The sequence below is a fragment of the Anser brachyrhynchus genome, assembly GCF_964034855.1.
Source record: "Anser brachyrhynchus genome assembly, chromosome: 15".
NCBI classification, from domain to species: domain Eukaryota; kingdom Metazoa; phylum Chordata; class Aves; order Anseriformes; family Anatidae; genus Anser; species Anser brachyrhynchus.
In genome coordinates this window covers 8,968,009-8,988,433 of record NC_137733.1, presented here as the reverse complement: position 1 = coordinate 8,988,433, position 20,425 = coordinate 8,968,009, and the positions used below count along the sequence as shown (strand labels likewise).

The 20,425-nt window shown below is 43.2% G+C and overlaps 1 protein-coding gene across 4 annotated transcripts in view; it reads right to left on the bottom strand.

The window, feature by feature from the left end:
- The window catches only part of XYLT1 (xylosyltransferase 1), a 192,880-nt gene that overhangs the window by 11,946 nt on the left and 160,509 nt on the right, over positions 1–20,425 (bottom strand). For 3 of the 4 annotated variants that reach the window (XM_080557358.1, XM_080557361.1, XM_080557359.1), the window contains exons 7-10: positions 18,148–18,324; positions 14,139–14,401; positions 10,489–10,684; positions 4,236–4,569 (exon numbers count right to left, since the gene is read on the bottom strand). In XM_080557358.1, coding sequence (XP_080413484.1) covers positions 4,236–4,569; positions 10,489–10,684; positions 14,139–14,401; positions 18,148–18,324 — 970 coding nt within the window. Of the gene's footprint in view, positions 1–3,063; positions 3,195–4,235; positions 4,570–10,488; positions 10,685–14,138; positions 14,402–18,147; positions 18,325–20,425 lie in introns of those variants that run through there. The other variant, XM_080557360.1, reaches the window with a different exon arrangement.

Genomic DNA, 20,425 nt, shown 5'->3' with positions numbered 1-20,425 from the left:
CCCCACGTAAGGGGCACATGAACGCAGTAGGAACCGAACACGAAAGGTTTCTCTGAAGGAGGAAGAAAAGGATGCTCTCTGTCCCTGCCCTCTTTACTTGAAGGAAGTTTTTAATTCATTTAATTATTTATTTTCAATCCAGCATTTGGTATTGGCTTGAGGTTTGGGGTTTTATCTGCCCCAGAAGTGAGTCTGCCCACTGGCTCACAGTAACCTATTTAGGTTTAATGAAACGGGTACTATACATTAAATGCATGACAACTCATTAGCATCACTCCAGCTGGGAGATCACTGCAGAAACTTTGCCGTGAATATAAACTCAAATTTGAAAATGAAATTGCTTTGGCTTTTTCCCTGCACCTCTCCGTGCTCCTGGGAGCTGTGTGTGATCACACCTGGCACGAGCGCTTCGCACAGACTTTGCACAGCACCAACGGGTGGGAAAGGGGGATGATGGAGATGCAGATCCAGCCTCTACTGAATTTGCTGTGTTTTCATGGGAATTGAAATATACTTGGTAGCTTGGATGAGTCTGAGAACTGCTGGTTAAATGGCCTGGATTATGCCCGTTGTTTGCCTCTGCCTCTCCGGTCCCTGTGTAGGGGACCTGGACATCAAGTCTTGAGTCTCTGAACTGCTCTTTAACTCATGCTGCTGAAAGCAGACAGTAAGAAAGCCCCGTTCTGTGTATGGCCACTGCTAGTGATCTTCTAGTCATCTTCTCCCTGTTCTGTCTCCTCCACGTTACACTCCCTTTCTGTCTTGGCACGATGCAGTCCTGGGGCACCCCGATGGTCCTTGGCAGCTCTCCCATGTCCTTACAGTGAGCATGGGGTTCTTGGCTTTAACACACTCGGCCATATGGTGAGAAACTCCGAAATCGCCAGTTAGAAGAAGAGAAGAGAATCTGACTGTGAGGGATGTAGGGGGAAGGAGACACTGGTGGACCAAATGAAGCCGAACCTGATTTCTCCAAATGAGTTACCTGGCAAATTCACGTATTTCATGTGTTCCACCCCCTGGACCCCGTCTTTTTTCCCTTCTTTCTCCATTAACTCCAACCAAGCAAACACTTGAAGGCACTCTTGAGCCAGAAGGATCTGCTGAAAGGCAAAACTGATCCCTGACAGAACTCAGAGAAAACAGGCCCAGATTTGGATGCCTGGTAGAGAAAGAGGAGCAAGAAAGAATAAATAACATTGGACTCCAAACCTCCCACTGAAGTAGCTTTGGGAGCCTCACTTACTGTGGAGACATCCCAAACTTCCAAGTGTACTCAAAAACACTGTATAAGAACTGATCTCTGATCTTTTATAGATCCAGATTTTGTAAAGGGCAATCAGTCCCTGTTTTTAAACAATTCACATTCTGTCGGTTATGCACATCTGGACATAATATCACAGAAAAAAAATGTCCCTGATTTCCCTTCTTGGTTTTACTTGCATGCACAGACTCTAGGCCAAAATTAATAAATAAATGGGAATAGAAGATGAATAAACTAGCTACATATGCTGTTTTTATAAACTGCTAAATGAAGTGTCTTTGCTGGTAGCTGTCCCAGAATTATTTTTTTTATTTTGAATTGTAAACATGAATTTTAAGAGTCATGATACAGCAATGAACACGTTTCAGTTTACTTAACAGAGGAGAAGGTTGCTCCCTTCGTGACGCTGAGAAATTACGAGCAACTTTACCTTGTGCTCTGTGCTGAAATCGTGTAGATACGCAGTGATTTAGGAAATACAGTGATAGTTGTTGTGTTCTTGCTCTCAGGATACAAGAGTTTAGTGGCTGCTGTCAGATTTGTGCAAACATTTTTTAGAATGACACATTATGCACAAAACACATATTTTTATGTATGTAACTATGTGGACTCCAGTTTCTATGTCTGGTGTATATGAGACAGAGTGGGCCTAATCACTGTGAAGCAAATGAAGCAAAGTGGTATGAAAAAAGTTGCTGGAGTAACAAGTTACCTGTAAGGGAGACCTTTCTAACAAGAGTTATACAGCTTTTTTAAAAAATTATTATTATTAATTGAGGGTGAAAGAAGAAGATGGTGGGAAGAACAGCATTCCAAAACAACCCCTAATAAAGCATACTCCTCTCTTCTACTTACAGCTCCCAGCTAAGTCTGATGTGTGTTTTATTTTCAGTGTTAGGACAAGACAATAATACTACTCCTTCATTTTAGGAGATTTTGGCAGCTTTCACATTGTCTACAACAGTAACAGAAATTATTCTTTTAGAAGTTCTAATTCTTCTGTCATACTCTCACAATGCCTTTATTTGGCAGAGAAAAATATATTTAAGTAATAAAGTGGTGACAAATTGACAAAAGCTGGAAATCAAAGCTAAATGACAATTGCCAGCACAGAGCACAATAGTGTCAGTCAGACAGAAAGCCTTAAAACAAACAAACAAAACACCCAAAAATTTGCATTGTAAATATAATTCTAACTGGAATGGAGTGTCACTATCTGCCCTGTAATTAATTTTCTCCTTTACCTCCATGCCTCAGACACATGGAGATTATGCATCCCAGCATCAGTAGCAAATCACTCCTGAGGGTTTTTTCCTAGATAATATTGTTCCCAAGCTTTGTATTTCATTCCTACAGCAGATTCTCATTGCCATGTGAAAGAATAGGGCTCTTTAACAACACATATGAGCCAGATCTTCTCCTGGTCAACCAATGTGCCAACTTTTTCTTTGTTATATGTGGCAATATGGAGTGGCTCCATCGTATCAGTGGAATTATTTGAGATTTAGAGTTTGGACCAAAGACACTTTCAGCTTTACACCATAAAGTAGGGACTCCCGGTTGAAGTCTGAGACACACTTGACTTTCCACCGCATTCTCCCATTGTATCAAAAAGCAGCAAGGTTGCTGGCTGCATGCCACATTTTCAATCCAATTTATGCCTTAACTGTTAAATTAGCAAGGAACGTGGAATTCATTATTTACGGGAGACAAGTCAGTAACAGCTGTGCTTAGAAGTAGGTTGCCTCAAACTTAAAAAATGTATTTCTTCTACACATGGTGTTACTTCAAAACGTATCACTATCTATTACTAATAACAGCAGCAGGTTGTCCATGGTTTAGTTTCTGCTTAAGAAACGATGCCACCAAATGTTAGAAGAAGAAATCAGTAAGTTAGCTGTTCTGGTGAGAAATGTGTAGAATCAGGCTCCTGTTGAGCAAGATAAGGGCTACATTAGCTCTCAGCAGTTGTCTGGTGGTGTTTGCATTACAGAAGCAGCACGTTATGCTGGAAGGTAAATGCCTGACTCAGTTTATTTGCTGCCTTGTCAGGAAGAAGAACTTCTGAAAACTTAATAGGATCATTCATGTATCTAGCAACTTTAAGATGTCTAAAGTTATGAATATTAATATTAGGCAGATGGAAGCACTTGAGCATGTTAAGAAGAAGGGTAAAGATACTCCTAGCAACAAACTTGTTTTGATCTTAGTGAATAAGAAAACAGGTGTGGCTACAGAACGTTTTCTCACAGCCCAACGTGCTTGGTACTGGCTGAAGAGCCAGGCACTCAAATGACGCAGGGGCTGGAGGTCTGCATATGCTGGCAGCCCAAGGATGGCTCAGTGCTGCTGTTGCAGGGAAGAAAATGTTTTCTTTCGAAAAATGAAGCCTGGGTCTGATACTGCACTTACCAGGATTGCTGCATTTATAGGTATTTTGGTAACACGAGTGTTTGGCATGTACACAGCAGGTTTTGGCAGGTATCAAGCAAAAGTGAATGCCTGGACTTGACAACCTGTCAGGTAGCTCCAGCCTAGGGTAATTTTGACTAATCCAGCATTTCATATATTAAAGTTGTTTATCATTAAACACACAGACTTTGTCAAGATAGCAGTTTAAACATCTGTAACTCTTTATGAGCAAATGCAAAGCTTCAGAGAAAGGTCCATTTTTCTTTCTATTTCTAAATGATGGCTTTTATGATTACTGAGAGTCTGAACTTCTCTGCATTTTGAACTGTGCGTATTTTACAGATATAAATAGCTTTTTGTTCAAAGTGGCTGTGCTTTACAAACTGGATACAGACGCTTTCACCTGTCTTGGTGCAATAAATTCTTCTGATTTACTATTTATAATATTCCCTTATTTTCCCTGTTTCTAGTGCAGTGCTACTTCATTTTTAACAACAGCATTTACAGTGAATACAGACACAATAACTGTATTATTCCTCTACCAAATAATAAAACTTACCTTGTTTGATAGGCTGCCGATTTGAGAAGGTGAGAGGAGTAACGAGGAATTTGGTTTCAGCTACCTGTACCCAGTGGTGCAGAATTTTTATTGTCCAGACACCAGGTCGCAGGGGCAAATTCAAAGGTGGTTTGTAGTGAGTATATTCTGCACTGGATTCAATAAGAATATCATATGTTGCTGCTATTACATTGACTGGATCCACCCAAATGACAGTAACGGTGACGTTGGGGCCTTTCCCCCATTTCTGCATGCCAACTGGCTCATCTGTTGGCCCAAGGAGTCCTCCAAAGTTCCGGAAAAGCCTTTCCTTGGCGTCCCACTCGGTGCCAATCTGAAATCAGAGACCACATTGCTGCTGACATCATCTCTGCAAGCATCTGAGACCCTTTTGTCGAGTGAGGGCTCTCCAGACACACAAATCGTATTTCTCAGATGACATTCACAAGGTATACACGTGAGGTAAACTTGAAATTGAGGTTTGTTTTTTTCCCCATTTGCCCACTTTGGTTGATATAGATGTTTTTCCATGGTAAGAGTGGCGTCACAGGCTACAGCAGCTCTCCTTTTCCCTCACATGAAAGCAGACCATAAAGTACCAAGCCTAGTGACAGGACACAGGCTGTGTGTAGCAGTGTATATGACCCATCATCTGCTGGGTAAGCAACACGTATAATACACATTAGAGACAGACCCTGCTGTGGAGAGCTACCCAGCTACTGCTAAGAGCAAGGAAGAGGCGTTTGCTGACTTAGGGGAAGTCACATTGGGTCCTTTACTACAACCTATATATGAGATGCTGCTTCCTTGCACCCCCTTCCTCCCTGATGCGGGAGGTTATTTCTGGTAAACTCTTTCCTTACTGTCATAACAGTTATGTTGTTTTTTATTTATTCCCTAACTAACAGTAAAGCAGCTGATTCACAATCTAGTGTAAATATTTAATAGACCTTTCCTTTTCCTAGCAGCTTTCATATTTCAGTGTTCTTTATATGAATTTTAATGGTTCACCCATAACCCATGTGATGATACAAATTTACAAGCTGTTGCCATTAAACACTTGTACGCTACTGAAAAAAACCACATCTGTAAACAGATAGCACAAAAATGTAGTAATTGGCCTTCTTAGGCCAACTGAAAGATTTTTTTTACTATTCTAGCACTATATCTAGCATGTGCTTATGAGGCTGAATGTTAACAAACCAGTTCCACCAATTCTTCAAAAGGAAACAGAGCGGACCACAGTACTGAAGGTTGCCTATTGCTTTTGGACTAAGTACCCATTTTCCTTGTCCCATGAGGTCCCGATCCCGTGACCTCAAATCAAAAGTAATCAATATCAAAAAAGCTTTGAGTGACCCCATTTGAAGGGAAGAACAAGAGAACCCCTTGGCTCCTTTTGGAAAGCAGACATCCGATGTCATTCCTTGGAGAATCATACAGATGTCTTCATCAGCCTGGTACTGAAATCTCTCACGGTCCTTCGGGTGTTCTCTGGCCTTAGTTTTCAAACAGCACAGATGACCTACGAGTTGACTTGTTCCCTACACAGAAACCACTGGATTCTCTCATGTGGTCTCTGGAGCACCGGGCACACAAAGACAGGATCCTCTCTTTCAGCATATGAGGATATTAAAGATGTCCCCAGTGCTGCACTGCCCTTGTCCCTAATCTGCTTTCCTCAAAGCGTGACAAACAATTGTAGCTGATCTGCTTCAAAGATTTTTCTGCTAGATTTCATCCTAATTGATGAATATAATCCAATCCAATCCATCCAATATAATATCTGGTAATAACTGATAACTGGTCCCAATATAATGCCCGAATCCCCCAGATCTGGAAATCGTAACACCTGATGTCTGCTACCACTGATCTCTACACGGGAATCTGTCTAGTCCCCAGTCCCTTTTAGATCAATCACTGTGGTTGGTAGACAAATTACAGGAGGACTACTAGCAGAAAGCCACAAGGCCAGTAGAATAAAAACCTAACATCCCAAATCCATCTGTCATCATATGAATTGCTCCTAGAGGACTATGACACTGCAGGGTAAGAGACAAAATGAGCCTTCTGCTACTCTGCAATCAGCACGGCACAATGGCTGGTATTTCAGAGGTGTTTCACCTAGGACACCAGCTAATCCAACTAGACAGCGTAGCCCAGTTATCAGACCCCAGCATGGACTGCCTTGAGGAGCTGTCAGCGCAAACTCTCCTGACAAGACCGACTGAGCTTATGGAAATAAGCTCAGAAAGGAAATTTCCTGACCAGATCTTATTACCTACTCCACTGACCCTCACTGAGTGTGGCCGTATCACACCTACCGGAGCTTAGGAGACCTGGAAATGATAAAGCCGCAACACGTGCAACAAATGCGCACCCTCTTGGGGAAAAGAAAACCCTATAGGGAACAGCTCTTTCTGCCACACCCAGTATTTATTACTGAAATATACCCTGTATTTCTTACCTTTATGAAAGATGACTTAATCCTCCAGAATTAAACATGCTAAAGGCCTCCTTCCCAATCCCAGTAACGTTCAAAGCAATAAATTGCATCAGGCCTAGCTAAGCAGAAGATTGTGTCTCGTCTATGAATACTGCATCCCCTCTAAAGCATGGCTGATCTCAAACCACAAGAGAACGGGAATAATGTTATTCAAGACTCTTGCTATCTCGAGATTTTCTAGAGACGTTAAAGAAATTCAAGCTAGAACAACTTTTAGGAAGTACTGCCAGTCTTTGTCTTTGAGAATGATTTTCCACCAGCAGAGAGACACCTCACCAAAAGACCACTGCCTTCTGTTAGAAACTCCACCCAGACCTATCCTCACCAGCCTCAAACAGCAGTGTTAGTCCCAAGAAGAGTGCTGGGGCAGGGAGTCCACAGCCTCAGTGGCTGCTACAATTTCAAACGGGCCTGTTCAGCTGCAACTCCACAACACAGATGAAGCCCACAAGAGAAAAAGTTGAAGGATGTGGCAGGAGCACCCCTGCCATCTCACAGAGGGCCACAGGACACTAGAGGAAGGACAGGCAGGGAGCGTCACCATCTATTTACAGGGCCTGCCCTTTATTACCAGTTATTTTCCCATGCTGCGCAGCTTGCAGGACAAGCTGGTTTTAGAAGCACAGTATTTTAAAAGGAATTTTACTTAAAGCACTATTCAGAGGTTTATATCTCTTTCCTTGAACTTTACACAGCTGAGTCCCTGGTACTGAATTGTCTGATTTTACAGGCCAAAAGATACTACGGTCCTATAATATTTTTCATAGCACCTTAAAACATTTTAAGTAGGCTTTCACTTTCAAATGGAATGCACAAAGTATGGGCTGGAATTGAGCAGTAATGAACAACTGATAAAATACAAAGGGATGTGGCACAGAAGCTGACATTTTCCACATCATTATTTTAATCACCATTATTTTGGGCTTCAAGAGCAGGCGCTGCACACGGGGTATGCTTGGAAAGCTGGAACTCACTGGCTTAAAACTCCTGTTTCTATCTCTGTTCAGTCCCAAGATAAAATTTTCCCAAGATAAATTATGCCTTGATTACGGGTTTGTGTCTCATTGCTCACCACAAACAGGACCATTAGGTTCACACAATGCACACTAATTGCCTGCCACCTAGTTTATTTTATTCTCTGTGATGAATCACAAGTCTTAACAAGACCAGAAATGAACTTAGTGTTCCACTGATACACTCTGAGCTGAGACTGTTAGTGCTCTGCAGCGAATCAATCTTCTGCTTTCCATGTAGCAGTTATCATGGATCCAGACTAACAGGATACTTAGCATGAGTATTATGTGCAAGCCAATTTTAGGAGATGTGGGAACTTCTAAAAGAAAAGGAGAAAACACTTGGAAATCTTCTCTCTTGGACTTCCTGTAATGTCATTTTATTTTCTCAGCCCAAGAATGAGTGCAGAAGCCTCGTGCAGTTGAAACACTGTTATTAACCCCAGTGGCCTGTGAGGCAGCCCAGCCAGCTGATTCTTTGAGGTGGCCTTTATGGGATGTATGGTGAAACCTCCTGGTCGGGATGCAAAATGTGAAAAGCAAAGCCAGGAGCAGAGCACAGGAAGGGCTGACTCCTGCCTGGAGAGACCCGATCGTCTCTGCTGCCACTGTGGTCGTGTCTCAGCATCACAAATACACCCAGGAGCACGTTCAGCGTATTTGTGCTTTTCCTGATTGGTCTAATTGGTGAGCTGGGAGAGGGAACAAAGCTCCCAGCCCGAACGCCTCCATTCTGTTTTAAATTTCTGCCAGATTATAGGATGAAATTTGTTGGGAAAAAAAACAAACAGCAGTTTTATGTCTCAATAACCTCAAATCCTAAGTTTCTTTTCTGGTGTTTAACCTGCTAAACATTGGTGCCCTCATCTTAGCTGAACTGCTAAATTTGCTTTACACTTGCTGGACTTTGACAAAGAAGTGGCATTTTAATTAGCAGCAGCAGCAGAGAGGCTTTCCAACCATACTGAAGCTGAAGAGGTTAATGCTGGATTTATACCAGGGTAACTGAGAGAATTATTTGGCTCAGAGGCAGAGATGACTGCAGGCCAAGGGAAGGCAGAAAGTAAAATAAACAATTAAGAAAAAATTAAATGATTGACTTTGCACCTCCTGGTCTTTTAAAATATGAATCATCTATGAAAGCAGGGGACCACTCCTGAGTTTAGGCGAGAAAAAATAATGAAAACAAGTAAGCAGCCACCAACACTGTTTTCACAGATTTCAAATGGAAGAAAACATTTCCTCAGCCTGAAAAAAGCTGAAAGGTGATTAAATCCTCCCCATGCTTTGCACTCACACAGCGTCACTGCAGCAGCAGACCACACAGGGCTGTCTGCAGACCAGCCGTGGTCCATGAGGACAGGATTGTTAGTCCGGTGGGATTCGGGCATCCTCCCTGCAAGACAACACGCTCGGCAGAGCTGTGAGCACAGCGCAGCAATGAGCAAAGCAACCGACATGCTGCTGCTTCTCCATCAGGGGACACTGATGCTGGGCACTGCTGCTCCAGGACATCTGTGGGCCAGGCTCATGGCTGCTGCAGGGCTCGTTTGGGGAAAAAAAGTTTGGTTCTAATGCCCTGGGGAAACGGGGGACCGTGCAAGTGGCCAGTGAGTAAATTCTGATCCTGTGATTGCTTCCTCCCTACAGCTGAGACAAAGTCAGATGTAGTATTTCTAAATACTTTTATTCGAGTTCTAAAATAGTGAGATAATGTATTTGTTTTTATCATACAATTAGAAAAAACTCTTCCTGCTGCCAGCCCAGTTGCTTTCGAAAGAAAGACTCAGAGCAGGCATCAGGCGAGATTAAAAGTATCAAATAAACAGCAGAAGTACTCCTACAAATCACAAGAATTAAAGCCTGTATGATCATTTATCACTGCATGAAATGGCAAGTCTACCATCAGACACACTGATAAACGAAACACACCTTCCATCCATCTCTTTAATGGCACATTAATGTCATGGATTTGCCATGCACACCAAAACACTGAATCCTACCTAGGCATTTCTTAATTGCCCAAGAAGACGGTAATTTATGGACTTGGCCATAATGACTGGAACGCATTTGTTCAATCAATTTTGTACCTTAATTGAAATTTGTGGCTTAACAAGAAAAATCACAAAATTAACTGCTCAGGCAGTTGTATCTTTAAAACAGAACACAGATGTCAGGTTCTATTAGCGGTCAACTCTCCTGATACATTTTAGGGTACACCTTTTACACTGTACGTCAGATGTGGAGACAACTCCCTACAAGAAATAACAGGATTTGTGGGAAATCTCATCCACTGCTGTGATAATTTTCTCTTTCACATTACAATATCAATATTATACTCATATGTGGCACTGCTGCCTATCACTAGCTTTATGTTTTTTTTCCCAGCATATTCGTGAGAGGAATGCTTACCACATCCCCGTTCACATCTGGAGCTGCAGAAACATCACATTTTTCAGCTCCCATGTATCTTTCACAGCAGTCATAACAATCACAATCGCAAAACTTTTAAGTTTCTGAGCCCCTTTTACAACAGTAAACACCTTCAGTTTGTCAGAGAGGAATGAGGATATTCAGGGTAACGTAAGAAGTGAGGGTTCACCACAGTATTGCCTTTAAAAAAAAAGCTGTGCATTACACTGCAGAGCCACTCTGAGCTAAAATTTACATGGCAATACGATTTCAAAGGCTGTTGAACTAGCATGCAATCATTTGGATGGCTATGAATACTCACCTCTGAGAACTGTAACCTTCCAAAATCACTGGGTGGACTCGCAATCTTAAAGACTTTCTTTGGCATTACCCACGTTTCCAAAGTCTCTAGTTTGCTGACAGCCAGGTTGGTGGCATGGTGTTTAATTAGGAAACCTTGAAAACGGTCAGCAAGGAAGTAAATGTGGACAGAAACTGGGTGGCCCATGGGATAGTATCTGTAAAACAGCACATGCACACGCCCAATGGTTACACACAAGAGACATGAAATCTCCACTTACTTGGAGATAATGGCTTAAGAAGCATTCATTTTAACTAGAAAATTCACCACTGTACATTAAGAGATTTCAAATGTGTTCATGACTCATTATCAAATATTCTTAGGCTGTTCTGATTACCCTCAAACATAAAAGTTACTAAGAATATAAACTCATTTAGAAGCTACCCACAGCTTTAAGCTCCTTAGGAGATACCTCCACATGCCAGAAAACTCCCCTCCCTTACTAACTGGGTAAAAAAGTGGGAAAAAAGTGCGACCCATAGATATCCATTATTAGGTTGTTTACGAGGATAAATGATGTTCAAGAAATGTGTTTATTGCTCTAGATCAGCGTTCTCCTTTTTTTTTCCTGCCCTCACCAGGGTTAGTCCCCAGTGGTACCTGATAATGGGACAGCAGCAGGCTGGGGACAGCAGAGGGTGCTGCGAGGCTGGGCGAGGGCAAGCTGACGCCCCAAACCATTCTGTGCAAATAAATCTGGTCTCCAGCTCATGCCCCAAGGGCAGCGCTCGGCAGGGTTGCACAGCAGTGGTGGACACTAGGATCCGGTCCCTGTACTTTAGGGAATGGACTTCATGTTCCTTAAAGATTTGAGATGGCAATTGCCACAGATTTTTTTTTTTTTACTCATAATTAAAAAGAAACGGAAAAAAGGTCAAACAGAGGAAAAACCTCTAATTGGGACATTTGGAAGCCTTCTCTTACAGGTTGGATTTTAGAGACCATGTAGTCATTGATTCAAATAATTAAAATTTGTGGTCAATTGTCTGCTGTAATCTTAGAAAGAACTGTAATGATGGGTGTGTGTACATATGGATGTAAAAACAATTTAAAATATGTTCATGGCTCTGAAATCGAGTAATTTGCTACTTCACAACTCTGACATTAATTGTCAGTCAGGTGTGCTTCCAACACATTTAGAACCAACTAGTATTAAGCCTTCCCAGTCAAGTCAGCTAAGACCGACTCCTTATGCTAGTTATTATAGCTCAAGACACTAGCTGGAAGAGAGCTAACCAAGGATGACTTTCCATTGCCTGACACCAGCAACACCCAGAAGTCTCTAGAGCCTAAGAAATAAACGTAACGAGATGGGGTACAAACAGGGCAGCACTGAAGGACCGAGCAAGAGCATAGCAAAGCTATGCAGCCAGTATCAGCAACAATCTGACTTGTGCTGAGCACGAGGGCCTCCTGTTTTATATATGCGCAGCAGCAAATATTTACAATATTCTTGAAATAGTCTGAGTAAATTGTCTCTTGGCAGCAGTGAGTAAAAACATCTAGAGATGGAGAGAAATAAATTAAATCTCAATCGCACATTAGCATTGCTTCCACTGAAGATGCTGATATGCAATCTAATTTGGTACCAGAGCAGTCTGCAGGGGGCACATCTTTTTGATGCTGTGAGCTAGCCCTTGTTAGAAAAGTGTGCAAGGCAGCTTCTCTTATAAAAGTCTCCTGGGCAGCTGCGGGAGGCAGCATGGGATTGACTCCAAATGTGATGTGAAGCGGTCGAGGCTTTCCTCGCAGTGCCTGCAGCAGTGTGAAATGAGCCGGGGTTGTGACTGCAATATCAGCTAACTTCCTGCTGCTGTGGGCCGTAACGGCACAGGGAATATTGTCAAGGTGTTCAGCCCAAATATATTCCTGCTGTTACAGCTTTAGAGACATGCAAAATTACAGGAGGGCAGGAGCAAGTGCATATATGCACACGTGGAAAGAACAGAGTATCCAGAGAGAAAAGATGTGAATCATAAACCTGAGGATTACCCATTTTTCTGTGATTTAAACTGGACACTGACGCTTTGAGGGGGCTTAGGTAGGTATGAAAATAAAGCCTCCACTACATACCACTGCTTGCAGTTGTTCCTTGCACTGTTTTGTGAGGCTGCAGCCCACTCTAAAGGAGCTTTCCTTTATCCTGGAGACAGCTGCAGTCAGTGGGGGATGATGTGACTTCCCTGTATATAATCTGAGCAAGCTTGAAAAGCACCTTGAGTTCCTATGCAGTGAAAAGCTCCCCAGAAATGAAACTGATTATTGATATAAATCATCATTGGAACACCACCAAAAGGAATAAGCACAGAAGTAATTGTTAAATTATTTCAGTACTGGTTATACATAGCTCTCATCCTCGCTGCTGGCTTCACTCTGCAGGACAAATGACCCAGGACTTCTTTTGGTCTGCCTTTATTTCATATAAGGAAGTCAGGCTACTAGTGATTATTTATATCTAATTGTTATTGATCATTTATTGCTTTGCACTGGTAACCTTTACTGGCAAGGCTGTAATAGGAATCTGGACCACTTACTGCCACATCTTTCTAAATAGGACATTGCTCAGCACTTCCATGACTAAGTAAGAAGGTCACGGCGCATTCAGTTCCTTCAAGAACACAAGAGGGGCCAACTCTATCTGTCAAAACACAAGGACTCTCTTCCATGCTTGCTGACTTAGGCTGTATGTGTTTTCCATTAAGATTACAAAAGGCAGGGTCCCAAAAATACACTCTGAAGAAGGAATTAAGAGACTGTAATGTAAGACTTTAAAAGAAGAACGCTCTCAGCTTTGAATCTAAACAGCCTCAAATGTGTTTGCAGGCAGCAAGCATCCACCGTGAGGTGAGTCTTTTCTGTTGAAGTCTAAAACCAGGAATTCTTCCTTCAAAACCTTTTTACGCTGAACTCTTATTTGCTAGGCTTATATATTCTAAATTCCTTTTTCACATAAGTTTTTTTTTTTCTCCTAGTAAGGGCCTTTATTTGCTATATATATATATATGTATGTATTTATATATACATACACTTTATTTATTCGATGTTAATGGATCCCACCTGTTGCAAGATTTTTGGCACAGACAGCTGCAGGAAGCAAGCAGCAAACCCAGCTCAAGCAAGTAGTTCTCTGTGCTCCATGTATGCACCCACGGGAGCAAACAAGCAAGGGCCATTAACCAGCCTGGTTTAGATTAATTCTGAAATCCTGTCCTGTGTTTTTGGTAAGCATAATAGAGGTGAACGTGACCTCTGCTGCAATCACACAGAGGGTTTAGGAGCTGTGGGTATAATACACTCACTGAAATTAATAAAGAAAACGCAGCAGCGGGGGCAGCAGCGCCCAACTGGATCCTGTCAGTCTTCATTAGGCTGCAAAGGAGCTCCTTAAAAGTGCAGAAAACAGGTCACATAACGTCAGCCCTGACTAACCAACAGTTTATTACAGGCATAAATACTCCTGGAAATAAGCGCTTTACTCTTGCAGCTGCCTTGGCCCTGGTTATTGCGCTCTGAGCCAGGACATCCAAGTGGATGAACCTCCTCCAGCGTCCTGCAGTCCAGCCTGCCTCCGCAGAAGCACCCAGAAAAAAGACAGAATGACCCAAACTAACCGGCAGCTGTTGTCTCCAGTAGTGTGAAATGAAGTCTCGGCTCTCCGCAGGCCCAGGCGGGAGAATGCGTGGTACATGGTGAGCGCAACGTCGCTGAGGGTGTGCACGCCATCAGGCTCGTCATACACGTTCTCCCAGTACGACCGGAGGCCGGGGGTGCCAGACGGGTAGTTGCCATACAGGTAATAATCCAGCTGGCCAATTATCTCCTGATTGACCACAGCTTCAAATTTGCGGGCAAAGAAAGTCGGCCTGGCAGTCTGCTGTGGGGATACAAAAGAAAAAGACACCAGAGTGAGCTCCCATTTTTAGTCATGACACCGTGTCCTAAGCAATAGGTTGGAGCTGAGGGCATGAACAGAACTTCCCCACAGCCAAAGGTGACTTAAACGGCGACCGTGGTTGAGATTCAGATAGAAACTATGCAATTACTCAGTGAAAATGGTTCTGCTCTGTTGCAGAAATGCAGAGCCCTGCCCTCCCTGCAAGCCTCTCCTGTGGAGAACAGGCGGCCATGACGTGAGGCCTACCTGCGTGCAGTCAGCCCGAGGTCTCCTTGAGGCGGCCGGCCCTACATGAATGCTCTGCCCTGGGCTAAGCGTCACCCTTTCAGAATAAATTTCTTTGCAAACAGGAATAAGTTGACTATGCCCACCAAGGATGCTGAATCAGATCAGACCAACAAAGAAGCCCAGCAGAGGTCTCCATACCAGTCAGTAGGCTTCAAGTGCCCTTAATGGGAAGTTCTCCATCAGTGGGCCACCTCGGCTTAGGGGAGACTATGCTGAGGTTTTGAGAACATACTGCTGTTGTGTGAAACCCCAAATGAACGGGGTGATTACAGCAGTCTCCACAGCTCTGCTCAGTATATTGTCATTGCAAACAACCTTATCTTCCTGATTTTTCAGGCAGTACTGCATTCAAATGAGGGGAAAATGCTAAATCGTTTTAGGACATGAAAATGAAGACAAACTAGATGTTATGGCTGTTGCTAATATGTAGGATATGGAAAAAATCATGTTAAATAAAATGGACAGTTTAAGGAAAATCATGGGTTGTACTGTTACTCTTCTGATAGAAAAGGATCCTTTGTTACTTGGACATGGGATTTTAGAGCACTATACATTGTTTATTGATTTGAAAAGCATTTTTGGAAGAAAAATAAATTGAGTGTGACAAGCAGCCATTTAAAACATCAGAAATTCAACATTTTCCATACCTATCTCTTATGATGCATTTTATCCCTTCTGTTTAAGGACAGACAGAACAAATAACACACAACTCCGTCATTTGCATCATCCAATTAAATGGTTCAAGTGGGTCAGTTATTTTGAAATAATGGCTAGGATAACCCTAGAAGTCAACTCGCATTAAGGTAAGGTGCACTTTTAAAACTCGGTCACAATTCCTCAATCACTTTACAAACTACTCTGCAGGCACATACTCTCACAGGGAAGAGACTATTTACAGCAGAATAACTAATGCAACGTGCGAACATGTCTCAGTGAAAACAAAGCTGTAGGAGGTTATTTAGACAGAGCTAATGCTGGTGAATAGAACAGGGCAGGGCTCATCCTCCGCTCTTGAGGACAAGTGGTGTGATGCAGCTTGCATCCATATGGCTTGGACTGTTCCCTATAGACAGAGGGGCCTCATTTACCTGCGCTGGCTGTAGGGAACAACTCCTGGCCCTTTCTCCTGAGCCATGCTGACGCATTGCTAGTTGGCATGGGTCAAAAATATGCCACAGAGAATGCTAACATTTAAACAGTGTGGATTACTGCGTGCCAGTTCTTAGCACATGGCCTGGTCTTGCTTCATTCATTGGTGTAAATACAATAAAAATGGCTACTGTAACTTAGGACGAAATATGGTGCTTTCACCCGACTCTAGTGACACAGACACAAATTTCTTTCATGTCTGGTTTCAAAAGCAGTTATCCTCATAGCCCACAGAGATACCAGAATTACGGCACAGATTAGGTTCTTTCCCTGCTGTCCATTCTTCGCATATTTGCAGAAAAAAAACAGTCACTTGAAGCAATGCTCTTTTTATTTATCTTAGTGCATGAATGCCTTGTTGGTCTCCTCAGAATGAACTCTCTAAGCCACACACTACCCTTAATTCAAGAGCCTTCTCCAGCCCTTCTCCCCTCCTGCCTCAGACAGGTCTGATGGCTAGCTTCTAGGGAAGCAACACAAACGTCTGGATATCAAGACTGTGAGATAGCATGTCTATTATTCCCAAACACCCGGTTAGCAGGAACCAGTATAATTTTGGAAAAAAAAAAAAAATCTGTGCAAGAAATTTAAGGTAACTGTCATGGCAGAAGACATTACTTTTTCTCTGCAGGTGCTAACCACGTTGTGCCAGGAGCCACCTCCCGCTGCCTTGCTCAGGAAGGCTCTCCACATGCAGGAGGGATGGGGAAGGCTCTCTGTATCAGCCTGGAGACCCTGCAGCACTGGAACATGTCATTAGGCTGGCAGGCAGGCAGCAAAGCATCCTGTGGGCACGGGCCTCAGAAGAGGCAGAGCAGCATTTTGCCTGTATGGGTTTGTTGCTATGGTGGTAACAGGATTCTGGGAGAGATGCCACCTGCGACTGAGGCTTCTCAGCTTCTGACCAGTCCCATAGAGATTTTTTGCTCTGCACTTGACACAATTGCAGGTACACTGCTGGTTTATACACTACTCAAAAAACATCAGCTTTTCAAAGTGCTTTGTTTTGCCTTGCTAGTATTTGGGCATGGGTTCTGAGGTGCCAAGGAGTTCAAAAGTGCTTGAGATGGTTGAAAATTCTTTTGAGGATGTTCATTTTTACTCTGAGGCGGCACATGCTGTGGGCTCTCTGATCTCCTCCTCTGCAGCTTGCTTTGTGCCTCTGTGGGAACTGCCAGCAAGCCCTCCGGTGCGGTGTGCTCATCTGAGGGGCTCTCTCATAGGGCAAGTGTCAGAAGTTGCCTTTACATCTATTCTAATGCTGATCTTTCCCTTGCTGCTCAGTTTGCCCGATTGTTTTTTGAAATGTTGTTGTGGGTTGTTTTCCCAGCCTGGAGCAGGTCAGCCCTGGCAGACTTGCAGGAGTGTTTTAAGGCTTGCCATTTATTGCGTGCTGGACACTTTCCTGGGATCAGAGTCTGGGACAGCAGAGACCCTCTTAGATCATTTGCTCTTTTTGTGAGCGCCCGTGTCACTGACTTCAGCTGTGTCTGGTAGGCAGCACAGTACAATAAAGAAATGGTCTCTGTTTTGGAGCAGTCATCATTTTTGTGCTGTAGGGTAACACATTCCCCATCCCACACAAAGCCTGAACAAATATGCTTTATGCAGGGAACCTCAAGGAGCTGTAGGGACAGAACTGCAAATCTGGTGACCTTGAAACAAGCAGTCATTCATTCTTAACAGAAGATACACAGGCCAGACAGACACAGTCTGGAAAGCCAGTGCTCCCCTGAGCACAAGGATTTGCTCTCATGTCTGTCTTGAGGAAATCATATCACAAAGGAACCGATTAAACTTTTTAAGGCAGTCCTGCCAAGCCTGGTTGACTAGCAGGCACTCCAGTCAATTTTTAAGCTTTATTCCAAATACAAAAAACACTTCTACATAATGAAAGCTGGGACATTCATGAAATCACAAAAGCACCTGAGCTGGAACTTCAAAAACCAAACCAAACCAAAACAAACTGGTACAGTGTGAGGTGCGTCAAGCTTCCCTCCTTTCTAGCACAGCAGATCCACCAATGCCAGATCCACCAGTCCAAAGAGCCTCCCCACTTGGGACCTTGCCACACAGCAGTCAAGGGCTAAAATACAGGACAGCAAATTTGTCGTTCTCCTAAAATGAAGATGAGAGCATCCTAACACCTCTTTCTCCACCTTGCTTGATGGGATGGAAGCTTCCCTTCCTACAACCTGCTGCAGCCAAGTAGCTGGATTGCTCTCCACACCCCGGCAGAGGTGGAAAACCTTCTTTGTGGGTACCAGAGAAGAGAATGGTTCAGTTACCTGGAATCTGTGGAAGTCTGCTGGTTTGAAGTCATTAGGTGAACAGCCACACCAGTCAACGATGTGCTTGTACTGACACTTGCAGCCAAGTTTACGATTCCAGTTTGTGATGCGCAGATTGTTGTCCACCATGGAGTCACAGTATGGGCTATTTTCCAGAACAGTGTGAAAGAAGGACTGCAATAAAACAGATCAGATCAGTACATCCAGGTCTTTGGACTTCCCTCTTCTCCTTCCCTTCCCTATGGGCCTGAACCTAATGCAGGTGACTTACTTTCTCTCAGAATGAGAGAATTACTGAACTCTACCATTTTGCCATGTACAAAGAGCACCCCACACATAAATGGTCTATCAAGTCTTAAAAATCCCAGCACACTACACACAGACACTCCCAAACTGTAATAACAGACAGTTGAGGCCATGCCACAATAACCTGGCACAGAATAATCACACTTCTGAAATGACCAGCTTTGGGCATCAGAATCCAAAGGGCTCCAGGAAAGGCAACAGTGCTAGCAATTACTTTACTTTTATTTCAGCTGTAAGAGCAGTTCTTAGAAACTCCCATTATTTCTCTTTGTAACTTAGTCCTAATGGTCTAACAGATTTAGGACTATTTTCCTGAGCAATGTATTGATAATAAATCTCAAGTTGTTTCCGAAGACAATTCTCAAACCCCAGCCACCACCCTGGTAACTACGAAAAATGGTCTCAGCTCCTGCATGGGTCTATGCATCTTCCAGCACTCCGAAACCACTGCTAGTTGAATGGCCTTGTACTGAAGTATACAGTTCACCCCAGGCATGAGAAGGACATTCTGCCTCCTGCAATTACATCTGAAATCATAAGTTTTTATTTGCTGACTCAAGGCAGGAAGGAATTCCTATTGGGCTATCCTAATTATATCTCCATAGTATCAGCTATTACATAAATCATGAGTAATGGGGACTGATATAGCAGGTTAACAGTTCAGTGAAGGCAGGGTGATTTTAAGAAGCTAGCCATGTATCTTGCAAAGAAAACCTTGTAGAGAGAAGCTATGGAATAAGATCAAATTTAGCTCTGCAAGAGATAATTTTAGGAGCAGGGACTTCTCTTTAAAATCAGTAATAGCAAGATCTATAAATAACCAGCAAACCACTAGCATGGCTGGCCCCCAAATAATCCCCCCTACCCTTTTTAATGTTAAATGACAGCTCAGTGAATATGGATTTTATGCTTGAACTGTGTGGTTAAACCCATAAAGGCATCCATTCTCATTCAAGCGAGAGGAAGAAAAAAAAAACCCTACCCAATTACCCATTGCCCTGTGTCCTTTCATAATGATACAGAAATTTTTCCTAGATAATGGATGAAAAGGTTATCGGAGTTGAGAGAAAAGGTGATTTTTAACAGAAATGGGATTAGAGCAAGATTACTCAACGTGTGTGTGGAATAATAAACTCCTATCATAAGATGACAATCGCTGCACTCCACGGCAAGCTAATAAGCCTAAATTTGCAAGATTGGTCTCATCAATCCCTCAGAATGTTCAGGGGCTGCTGGCGAGGATGAAAGCTGTCATTTTAAAGGCAGTCACAGGGTCTCGTTGGGATGGCTGCATGCTACGTACCCTGGGAGCAGAGCCTGACACGCCAGGGCAGCACTGTACCTGCCAGGCAGGTGTAGCACAGCCTGCAGTGCTCTGGGCTGTGTTTGGAGAAACCACATCTCCCCGACAAACTGCTGCATGCCAGACAAAAACCCATCCCGGTGTGCGCTCCTGTCTGCACCACATGTAGCCAAACAATTCCTGAGTGATCTAAATGGTTTGTGATGATGCCTTCTAGCCGAGTTTTGAACAGAACAATAAACCTTTGTTGGTAGAGTTCTTATTTTTAAATAAAAGGGATGGGTAATAGTGAGGAAAGCTACTTATGAAGACAATTCACCAGGTCTAATAGCCTTCAAAGGCTTTGCAGAGGAACAATTCGCAAGTAAATGGCAGCCGGATTTTTGGTTGTTCAGAAATTCTCTAATAGGCTTAAAAGTATAAAACAAAGCCACTCTTTGGAAAGATGTCCCACAAACAAAGAAATCGACTGAACAACTGCAGAAGTAGTTCTAACGCTAAAGGGCTTACTCATCACGAGAATCAAATTCTCATTACCAACAGCAGGATGATCCCAAGCCCACTGAAATCAGGCAAAATCCTCTCTAACTTCCACACGCGGGTCAGGGCCCAGCCCTTAGTGCGAAGCGCAGCCTTTACTCGGCAGGCCGGGGCCGAGTTTAAGAG